Below are 12,335 nucleotides of genomic sequence, written 5' to 3'. Positions count from 1 at the left end.
GACCATTTATATACTTATTGAAAACAAGCTACAAAATGTAACACCTTGGAAAATGCCGTTTAATAGGCTTAGTTTTCGCTAAATTGATTTATCAACTTTTAATACTTTGAGACCCCGCGGACCCCCTGATATTGTAAAAAAACAAAAACAGGAAAATGTACAATATCAAACCTTTTAAAGCCGTGTAAGTGAGTTCCATTTCGTATTGCCAACCATGAGCTGTATGTATTCTCTGATACCAAAGGGTTAAAGTGCTGGAGTTCCCTGGTCCTGAAAGGTGTGTTTCCTCACCTGGTGCAGGCACACGAGCGCGTAGAGGGCTTCTCCGGCGGCCACCGTCATCTCCGTGTTGTGTTTCTGCAGGACCAGCATGTCAAACACCAGCTGGAGGCACGGAGGGTGTGGAGCGGAGGATTATTACAAAGCAAGAGGACATCCAATAGTGTTGAAAGAACATTTAGACAGTTTACAACAGTTCAGCAATTTCTTTCTGTTTATAGTTAACGTCGATTCTTTAGATAAAATCGCTCACAGACGAGCGCTACGACCTCTTTTAGAGTTATTAAAAACTAGCGCTGAACAAAAGGGTTACCGGTTAACAACCGCTTCAGAACAGAGAGGACTGTCGTGTTGACATCTGATATCAGAACTGCTTATCCCTTGAGCCAGCTGAGTATCAGAGTTCAATATGTGCGATATGTATAGATGCCGTTAATAACCGTGTGATATATACCTGGCTGCTAAATCCTAAGACCTGTCACTTTTTATTTGTTATGATATCATAACTTGATGCACGTCACATATTTAACGTAACTCTAAGCCGTCCGTGGCTCTTTCTCCTGCGGTAACCACGCACATTTCCCCTCCGCGGGCCCAATAAAGGGATTCTGATGAACGTTGTTGACGGACAATCATGAAGAATAACTTCATTTGTTTTATCTTGTCTTTTTTGTTATCATTACATTTACACATTTTATGACGGTAAAGCGTGTGCTGTACCTTGAGGAAGTGACGGGTTGCGATGAAGAGCGGCGTGTCCTTCTCCTGGTTTTTAGCGCACTGCTCGGCGAGAGGAGAGAGAGCCTCCAAACACAGCTGGCTGACCTCCGAACTCATTCTGAACACACACGTTAAGGAGCACACACTACCAAGTGAAGAGCACACACGACGAAGTAAAGAGCACACACTACCAAGTAAAGAGCACACACTACCAAGTAAAGAGCACACACTACCAAGTAAAGAGCACACACTACCAAGTAAAGAGCACACACGACGAAGGGGCTGGACCAGGAACATCGGCAGCCTCGTGTGGAAGCAAGCACCTGCAACTTTGTGATAAATGTTCTTGAAACAAACATGAGTCTGTTCACACACACACACACACACACACACACACACACACACACACACACACACACACACACACACACACACACACACACACACACACACACACACACACACACACACACACACACACACACACACACACACACACACACACACACACAACACACACACACACACACACACACACACACACACACACACACACACACACACACACACACACACACAGTGAGAGGATACGAGGTCATTCCCAGCTCCAGGGAGAACATGAGGCTCTTGAAGAGCTCTTCCGGCAGCTGAGGGATCTTCTCGGGGAAGATCTCGCAGATGAAGGTGATGAGCTTGTAGTACTGGTTACACAGGGAGGGGAACTGGGGAAACACAAAGGACACCGTCAGCAGCAGCTCACAGAACGTCTTCATCACTGAGACAGAACAATGGGCGATATGGCCAGCTGGAAATACGAGAGATATGTCACCATGTATGGAACTCAAGATTGCGTGGAAAAAAGCTATTGTGGTCGAGACAGAATTGCAAAAATGTCTACTCCGCACACATTCAAGATAAGATAGTACCGTTTGATCCCAACATGGCATTGTACAAGACAAACGAAAAGACTAGAAATAAACAAGAAAGTAGAAAATATAAATGTGGAATTCACAAATGAACAATAACAAGATATAAAGCAAGTTATTATATGTACATGTGAGGGATGGAATATATATATATGTCTCCTGTGTAAAGGTGTACACGGTCATATCACCGAACCCGAGTGGAGCCCTTTGCAGATGAACCCGTAGAGCCTGCGTGTTCACCTTGAGCAGGTCCTGAGACATGAGGGGGAGCACGATGTTGACGCCGTAGAGAACCACATCTGCTGCGGACACCGGCCGACTGGAGGCCGGCGTGCCCTGGTCCTGGTTCCTGAACACCTCGTCTGGAACACACGGGGGCTTATTTAGAATGTGGGTTCAACTCTGTGTATTGGGTTTTCTCAACAGCATGCAGTTATTCTCTCAGAGCATGTTTCACACGCAGGTCAACACATCTCCACGTATAGAAAGATAGAGTAACTGTGTGATACTGCTGAACCACACATTTAAACATCAACAATGATAAGCGTTATTTATCCATTCGTTCATCTAACAGAGATGGTACACATTCACTGGCTGTTAAGGAGTTGGACGAAAGGCCTTTTGCGTCGTAGTCCCTGGACTGATGTTGCAAAGTTAAGCTCAAAACAAATGATAGCATTTAAATCAATAACAAGTTAATGAAATCCTTTAAAACATCGAAGCTCACAATAAAGTGCGTTTCTTTTTATGCCGAGAGAGCTGCGCACTGTTGGTCATTTGTATATATTGATTGTTGTGCTTTTATTCATGTCTTAATGTGTGCATATGTACACATGTATCTTTTGATTGTGTATATATAGGTTTATACATGTTTTTATATATTTGGTTTTTGTATTCTGGATTGTGGGAAACGGTATTTCGATCTCTCTGCACACACAAGCTGAAAGATTGACAATAAAGTTGACTTTGACTACTAAGTAACAACAGCAGGGTCTATGCAGGAGTCCTGAAGTCAATGTAAGACCTTCTTTAAGACCCTTTCCTACATTTTAAGACCTCATCGCCACTTTGAGTTCTGACCGGTTACCTTGGCGACACACTTCACCTCACATTGACTACATAAAGTATTGATTGTCCTTCCTCCTTATCTTCCAACCATTTGGACGCAGACTTGCATTTCCCCATAACGATGTTGTTTAGCAACCGGCGTAAACGGAGCTTCGCGCTCCATCAAGCCGTGAGCGCGCGTTAAAACGATTAATAAAAGTTTGATATCTCGGTGGAAAATCAATCTCGTTACAGTAAAAAAAAAATTGTTTGTTCTACGCCGCGTAATTTTCATGTCCCGTTATAAAGGATTCATAACATGTGTAATTTATAAAAGAAACCCCTCAGTCTGTAAAGGCCTTTTTATAGAAAATAGTTCCGTCTAGATAAGATGGAGAATCAGTAAACAATAACAGATCTTTGTTTGTTTCACCTGTGTTTCATATTTAATTCCACCCGTCTTTCTTCCTGCCGGAGGAGTCATTTTGATTCATGTATTCTTTCACCTTAATAAAATACTTTTTCATAAGAGAATGATTTCACCCTGTAAACTGAAATAAACTGATTTGTTCTCATTGTCTATCTGTATGTTTCCAGATATAAGGATTCATTGTTTCTCAAATTGTTGACTTTTTCTTCAGAGTTTCGACTTTCTTTCTCAGAGTTTTGACTTTCGTCTCAGAAATGTGACTTTAAAATGTGTTTATGGACCGAAGCTGTGTGGGACTGACCGGTGTCGCTGAAGTCGATGAACTCCTTGGACAGCAGGTTGGTGAGCAGCTCCATGATGAGCAGCAGGTCCTGGTACTGCTCCTCCTCCGCCCCGGCGTCACAGCGCTTCCTGTTCTGGTTGTTCTTGGCGTAGACCTGAAGCAGCGTCAGACACGCCTCGTACAGCTTCATGCACTTCGCCTGGACGCGGACGCAGAGCAGAGTTAACAGAATATCCCGTATTCTATTGACATGTACAGTATACAGTAGGGCTGTGCGATTATGGCAAAAATCATAAGCACGATTATTTTGGTCAATAATTGATATCACGATTATAAAAAACGATTATCCATTTACTTTGAAAACATCCATTTATTGAAAGAAATATGTGAACAGTATGTTTTTAACAGTTGATTACCCTGAACTTTAAGTAACATTCAACTGAAAACCAATAAAAAACAATTAAAAATAAAAATAATAATCTAATCTATTTCGATTACGTTGTTTTCGTAATCGTTGCAAGCCAAAATCGTAATAGAGATTAAAATACGATTAATTGCACAGCCCTAGTATACAGCCTTTTTGCACTACTTTTTATTCTGTATTTGATTTGATTAGATCTATTTCGAATGTGAGAATTATTATACAATACGAAATTAAGCAAGTGTCAAATTGATATACAAAAATATTGCTGATTCTAAATGATGTAAAAACAAATAATCGACTTAATTACACATCCGAAAAGGGGAAGAAGAAAGAAGTTTACACTTATTTAATCCCACCCCTTCTCCCAAAAACTAAATTACTAACATATATATATTTATTTTCTCTTAAAGAAATACTGTATTTTATTATACATGTTGCATTGCTGGAGGAGCTCAGGTCAGAATCATTTCACTGTAGCTTTGTGCATATGACCATAAAACCTTTGAATTTGAATCTCAGACCGACACAGCTGAAGACACAAGTTACGTTTTGGTTTCTGTGACCAGATCTCGATTCATACAAGACCGATCCGGTACATTCCTGAGCTGAGCAAAGTGCATCATCTAGTTATCCTTTCAGTTTTCTTAAAGCAGGTAAAACAGTGGAGGGAAGTTAAGAAGTCCCTCACCTCTCCCAGGTAACAGATCTGCTTGTGAGCCACTTCCACAAACACCTCAATGATGAGGTTTATCGTCTCCGGCGTGTTGCTGTACACCTGAGCAACGAGATGAAAGGTTTTAGGAAAATAATCCATTAACTAGTTTAGAGTATTTTAAAGGCCACCTATTATTTCGTCTTTTCTCTTACCTCCATGAGGCCGATGCAGCTGGACAGGAAGTCCATGAGGAAGGAGAAGAGCTGCACCACGTTGTCGATCTGCGTTGCCTCGGCGATGCCGCACAGCGCCTCCAACGTGGCGATGATCTCCTGTTTGACGGCTTCCTGCTGGCTGATCTGAGCGAAGTTCTCCTGGTTGATGAGGTTCAGGAAGCGCTGCTGCAGAGGGTGGAGCACCTGGGGGGAGACGGGGGGCTTAATATACGACCATAAGATGTTCATACGGGACTGACTGCACTTCAGTCATCATATTCGTCATGTCGCTTAACATTTGAAGAAGTGTCTATCTGTATTATATTTTGCAGGAAGTTGACACATTTAATGGGACTATTTAAGTGGTTTACTTGGGTTCAGTTTTGACTTATACTTTACTTGAGTATTTTCATTTAATAGTGCTTTATTCTACTTATACTACATTTCAGAGGGAAATATTGTACTTCTTACCCCACAATATTTGCAAGTAATGTTCTCCAATAAAAGATATACAAAATATTCTTATACATTACGATCTAGTAATTGACCTCGTTAATCTGGAGGGAGGGGGGGGGGTTAATATACGACTATAAGATGTATTCGTGTGGCACATACGTCGCCAAACATTTTAAGTAGAAACGTAAGTGTCTATCTGTACTTCATCTTGCAGTAAATTCACACATTTAATGGGACTATTTATTTTCTTTTAAAACTTGCAATGTTCGCATAAATAAAGTGGGCTACTTAGGCACTGTTTTGACTTACAGCACATACAGTATTTGGAAATCTGGACTTGTGCTAGTAATGGAGTTTTGACTTTATGATACCTTTACTTTAATTAAGGTTCTCAGTACTTCTTTCATCACTGCTGAAAAGACATAATACCCATTTATAGGAAGCTGCTTTTAAGTTGTTTTAATATTGAAGTCTTTGCACAGACCGGTTTTATAATCTGAACTCCGTGGGGACATCCTGAACCAATCAAACTGAGTGACTTGATGCTGACGGTGATTCCTCCTCCTCCTCCTCCTCCTCCTCCTCCTCCTCCTCCTCCTCCTCCTCCTCCTCCTCCTCCTCCTCCTCCTCCTCCTCCTCCTCCTCCTCCTCCTCCAGAGCCATCCGAGTTCAGACACGCAGCTGCAGGCGCCGACAGCTGCCGCCCCGCCCCGCCCCCGCCCCCCACCCCCATAATTACTCTGGAGTCATTGTGGCTTTGCACCCACATGTACTACCGTCAGCCTATTAAGACAAAAGGCCTGCAGGATCACAAAGAGGATCAAGTTCTACAGGCGGAGGAAGGCTGCACGGGGAATATTACGGACTGCATCCATCACTCCTCCTCATCCTCCTCATCCTCCATAACTCTCAACATCACACACTTTGTTTCGGTGTGTTTTCACAGAGATTTAATGACAACAAAAACTACAGCAACGATGACTTATTTTGTTAATTATCAGACCTTAAAATGTTCATCTAGTCGCGTCTTATCTTCTTAGTTTTCGTTACTAGATCCTGTTTTATTTATGATAACATGTACTCCATACAGGTATAGTTTAGATCCGGCACATCAGACGAACCAGATGTTGTAGCCACTTTCTCTGGAGGCACAAGTGAAAGCGCCTGAACTGTTGATAACAATCTGAGAAACTGACCGTTTACATTTGAAGAGTTGAATTTGGCGGTTTTTTCTAGGTGTTTATCAAAATAGTTTCTTTTTATTTCATTAATTAACTAATTAATTCTGCCTTATTTGTTATTTGATTCTGTATATTTGCACACATGTTTTTTTATATACATTTGTTTCATATTGGGGATTGTGGGAAACGGTATTTCGATCTCTCCGTCTGTACACACAAACTGGAAGATTGACAATAAAGTTGACTTTTGACTGAAATGGTTGAAGAATAATGTTTTTCTGTTTCTTTTTATTTCATTAATTAACTAATTAATTCGGCCTTATCTGTCACACACACACACACACACACACACACACACACACACACACACACACACACACACACACACACACACACACACACACACACACACACACACACACACACACACACACACACACACACACACACACACACACACACACACACACACACACACACACACACACACACACACACACACACACACACACACACACACACACACACACACACACACACACACACACACACAACCTCAGCCCAGTATTGCTGCTTGGCGTCAGAGTCCATGTGAGCGAAGCCCCCGAGGACCAGAGCCTTCATCAGGGTCCGCTGCACGGGGCTGGACAGCAGGTGGAGGGGGGGGCTGCGGCTCGCAAACTGCTTCGCTAAGCTCCACCAACCCTCACACTGAACCACGATGTTAGCCCTGAGGAGAGGAGGAAGAGGAGGATGATGAGGAGGAGGATTGTTACACCAAAAATACCTCAGAAATACTGGTTTAAAACGTTTTGATCAATGTTACCATAGTAATTCCACCATTGAAAATAAATACAGTTTTTTTGGCACAATCACATTTGGTTGATATCGATGTTTTGATTATCACTGAAAGAACAAATAGACCCTCCTAACGCTCTAAGGCAGGGGTGCCCACACTTTTTGGGCAGGTGAGCTACTTTTGAAATGACCAGCTCACCGAGGTCCACCGACCAAAAATAAAATCCCAAATTGCAAGGGTTGCTGAATAACACGTTTTATTTATACCTGGGACAACTACAGGGCTGCAACAAACGACTCATTTGATAATCGATGAATCTATCGATTAATGAAACGATGAATCGACTATTCGGACTGTTACTGCATGCCTTGCACAATTTCAACATGTAGCTTTAGATGTAGCTTGAGGCTGTCTTAGGCATGTGGAAACAATGAAGACAATAAAGATGAATACTTGATTCAAAAATACATATATTATTAAATTAACTAAACAAATTGTTTACAAAATGAACATTGCTTTTTATTTAAATTAAATACATAATATTTCACATCAAAAGAAACAACAGTGTTTTAACAAATGGTATTAAATAATGTGATGACAGAACTGTAAACAGAATAGCTGAAACTTTAACAAACTAAATAACTCAGTTACCTCTAATCATTAACCCATGTTTGTATAATGGAGTTAACTCCGTGTGTTGCTGCTAGCATACAGAACACCTGACTTGGAAACGTTGCTCGTGGACGGGGCTACAGAGCTGCTGGAAAGACAGTGGAACCCGGTGCATTCCTCCGTCTGGATGTGGAGCACTTTTGATAAATGTTTAGACAAATTGCTCGTGTTACCGCCCTCACATGCTAAACTCTCTTGGCAACGAGCATCGTCCACCTCAAGACGGGTACAGGGTTCATACACTTTTTCACCAATGACTTTTCCATGACTTCTCCATGACCTCTCAATGACCTTTACCTCATTTTCCACGACCAAAAAAAGATGACCACTGAAAATGGTTTATTTTAACATGGAACAGGAAAATAAGGTCTGCATATGAAACATAGTGCCTATCTAAAACAAATCCAATAGTAGGCTTACTAGCTTCTACACGCTGAAGCAACTGCAGTCAGGGAGGCAAAGTCATCAGGTATGAAAAAGGTGACAAGGACCCGAGCCCCCCGACCCCACGGGATATCGGCTTTAAAATGAGGAACAGAGGATGTTAGCCGTCAGAACAACTAAAGCAGGTAATAATAACAGAAACGCCAAAGAGTCACATCTAATAGAAATATATAAAAGCATTTATTTTAATTGTGTAGCAGTCAGTTTATAATTCTGGCAGCACTGTTGAGCATTTTGAAAATCTATTGTCATGCCTCTGTTCAAGGCTGAGTCTTTGTATCTGTATAGCCACTGGTGTAACTAAGTTCATAAACTCAACAAGTACTATACTTGGGTACAATTTTGAGATACTTGTACTTTATTAAGTATTTCAATGTTTTGCTACTTTGTTCTTCTACTCCACTACAGTTCAGAGGTACATGGTGTACTTCGACTCACTACAGTTCAGAGGTACATGGTGTACTTCTACTCCACTACAGTTCAGAGGTACATGGTGTACTTCTACTCCACTACAGTTCAGAGGTACATGGTGTACTTCTACTCACTACAGTTCAGAGGTACATGGTGTACTTCTACTCACTACAGTTCAGAGGTACATGGTGTAATTCGACTCCACTACAGTTCAGAGGTACATGGTGTACTTCTACTCACTACAGTTCAGAGGTACATGGTGTACTTCTACTCACTACAGTTCAGAGGTACATGGTGTACTTCGACTCCACTACAGTTCAGAGGTACATGGTGTACTTCTACTCCACTACATGTATTTAATACCTTCAGTTACTCTACAGATGTGGATGAATGATGTGAAATATAATCAAGTGTTAAATCAGACTTTAGTTCCACCTGGAGTAAATCCACCAGCTACCCTGCAGTCTACAAAGTCATTCAAACTAGCTGCACCTTCACCAGCTTTGAGAACACTTTCATGATCAATCATTATAAAACACATCATATATATTATTCTGAAATGGACCAATCTGCACAACGACTACTTTTACTGTCGCTACTATATTTTGATGAGAATACTTTTCTACTTTTACTTGAGGAACATTTTGAATGTAGGACTTTTACTGAAACAGAGTATTCCTACACTCTGGTACTTCTACTTTTACTCAAGTACAAGATCTGAGTACTTCTACTTTTACTAAAGTACAAGATCTGAGTACTTCTACTTTTACTCAAGTAAAAGATCTGAGTACTTCTACTTTTACTCAAGTACAAGATTTGAGTACTGATCCGCTGCTGCGTCTGTAAAGCCGTTGTGTCCTTGGGCAAGACACTTCACCTGAACTTGCTCCTGTGGGTATTGTCCACAGTACATGACCATTGCATGTATACAAAATATGTGTAATGTGTATTTGTAAAGCGCTTTGAGCATCTGGAAAAGCGCTAAAATAAATATAAGGAATTAATTAATTATTACTTCTACTAAAGTACAAGATCTGAGTACTTCTACTTTTACTCTAGTACAAGATCTATACTTATACCACCTCTGTTTATAGCCTATGAAAAAAACGATTAGAAAACGAAGGCTAAAGCTAACGTTAGCAGATAGTGACAATGTATGCTATTGCGACAGAAAAACGTTTCAGTTCACATCACGCTCTGCCGCTCTGCTCTGAACACCTGAACGGCCCGTTCTAACAGCTGTTCACCAGCGGCTCAGTCTGTGCCACCGTGACTCCGCAGTTAACTAACGCACCGTAGCTAATGTAGCTGACCTTCATCCCGGAGCAGCAGAGTTCAGCCGACAGGCAGGAAGACTCGAGCACACAGCTCGCGCTTCATATATTAAAAAATAACACCATGCGCGTCATGATGGCACATAACAGCTCGCGACCGCAGATTATTTCAGCGATTAGATTAAATGTAAATTATATTTGACGCAACTTTAGTTACATTTCTATGACTTTTCCAAAACTTTGGGAAAAATATTGTTTTCCAGAACTTTTCCAGGGCCTGGAATTTGCATTTTCAATTTCCATGACTTTTCCAGGTTTTCAATGACCGTACGAACCCTGCGGGTAACATGTAACCACACCTCGGAGCGCTTCTCTCCGCCATCTCCTCCGTGTGTTGCTGCATGGAGCAGCTGCGTGTGTGTAAACTGCCCCCCCTCGCACACAGACGGGGGAGAGAGATCTCGTCTGGATTGGAAAGATCAAAAATACACCGACCATAGACGCATTTGTTTTGTCTTTTTGCATGTTAGAAACGAGTTGGCGACACTAAGACTGCGAGATAATGTTTGTGTAGCAATAATACATGACCTTTCTCTTTCTCAACTCGGAGGGAAGTCGCTGCTATGCCTTGTGAACACTCCGATAATGCCTCTCCACGTTACCTTTCTTTGGCAGAGCGACGCTTGCTTTACACATAAGGCAAATAACCGTTGAATGTGACATCACAACAGATATTCTCCCTCCCATTCTGGGTGGAAGTGGGATGTCTTTAGCTTCTCGCTCGGTCCCGCACTCATTTTGTTGTTTGTCTCTTGAACTTAATTTGAGTTTTCCCGGCACTTGACTGATTTTGTATCGCTTTGCATTCTGGGTTAACAGACTGGAAAGCGATAGGTCGCTTTTTCTGTCAATCAAGTAAACTCCTGCATTAAGTGGCAGGCAGGCCGAGGGAGGCGGGATCAAAACCGGTTCTGTCTATTTTAACGGAGCTGGATATTTTTTTTATGAATGACTCGCGATCTACCAGCATTGCCCCCGCGGTCGACGTACTGAGCACCACTGCTCTAAGGTGTTTCCGTCCAACACAAATGTGGAATGTTTTTATAACTTCATTAGAGAGCTGAAATGTATGACGTGTGTTATCCTCAGCGGTACCTGATACATGTTATCTATAACGTCCTGTGGGTCAGCCCTCATCATCATCCCCTCTCCCTCCTCACCTCTCCCTCTTCTCCACCAGCGTCACCAGCAGCTCCACGGTGTCGTTGGCCAGCCCGGGCTCCGAGCTCCACACCGACAGGTTGTTTATCACCTTCTCCAGGAGATATCCCACAATCCACTGGGCTCCCTCTGTGTCCGCACCGAACGCTGTGATCAGGGGGATGCTGATCTGAGGAGGGGAGACAGTCGGAGGAAAAACATCTGGTGTTAAAGGTCCGCTATTACACTGTTTCTCATCAATGTATCACAGGCCTCAGATACATGCAGAACATGTCTCTGATTGGCTGAAACACCAAACGGGTCATTGCAGCATTACCCATAATCCCCTCTGTTTCAGCCCTGTTTCCAAAGTGCTGATTCTCTGTCTGTTACTTTAGATGCAAATAAGGAGCCCCTCCCCACGCCCCTCTGAGAGACATTTGGTTACATGAAATGGATCAGGACAAAAAGAGAGAGAATCTTTGTTCCTGAAACTTTCAGAGTCTCTTTCCACAGAGGGGACACATGTTGATGTAGAAGAGACATGAAGAAGAGGGGACACATGTTGATGTAGAAGAGACATGAAGAAGAGGGGACACATGTTGATGTAGAAGAGACATGGAGAAGAGGGGACACATGTTGATGTAGAAGAGACATGAAGAAGAGGGGACACATGTTGATGTAGAAGAGACATGGAGAAGAGGGGACACATGTTGATGTAGAAGAGACATGAAGAAGAGGGGACACATGTTGATGTAGAAGAGACATGAAGAAGAGGGGACACATGTTGATGTAGAAGAGACGTGAAGAAGAGGGGACACGTGTTGATGTAGAAGAGACATGAAGAAGAGGGGACACATGTTGATGTAGAAGAGACGTGAAGAAGAGGGGACACATGTTGATGTAGAGGAGACATGAA

General features: G+C 42.1%; 1 protein-coding gene across 1 annotated transcript in view; it reads right to left on the bottom strand.

Moving 5' to 3' along the window:
• xpo4 (exportin 4) overlaps positions 1–12,335 on the bottom strand; it is a 71,777-nt gene that overhangs the window by 2,709 nt on the left and 56,733 nt on the right. The window contains exons 15-23 of the mRNA XM_071207006.1: positions 11,437–11,606; positions 7,172–7,346; positions 4,977–5,183; positions 4,798–4,884; positions 3,704–3,884; positions 2,166–2,287; positions 1,591–1,721; positions 1,000–1,117; positions 292–384 (exon numbers count right to left, since the gene is read on the bottom strand). Coding sequence (XP_071063107.1) covers positions 292–384; positions 1,000–1,117; positions 1,591–1,721; positions 2,166–2,287; positions 3,704–3,884; positions 4,798–4,884; positions 4,977–5,183; positions 7,172–7,346; positions 11,437–11,606 — 1,284 coding nt within the window. The remainder of the gene's footprint in view (positions 1–291; positions 385–999; positions 1,118–1,590; positions 1,722–2,165; positions 2,288–3,703; positions 3,885–4,797; positions 4,885–4,976; positions 5,184–7,171; positions 7,347–11,436; positions 11,607–12,335) is intronic.

Source organism: Pseudochaenichthys georgianus, chromosome 21 (assembly GCF_902827115.2).
Source record: "Pseudochaenichthys georgianus chromosome 21, fPseGeo1.2, whole genome shotgun sequence".
Classification (NCBI taxonomy): Eukaryota; Metazoa; Chordata; class Actinopteri; order Perciformes; family Channichthyidae; genus Pseudochaenichthys; species Pseudochaenichthys georgianus.
Note: the sequence above shows the minus strand (reverse complement) of the source record. Positions and strands in the feature narration are given on the sequence as shown.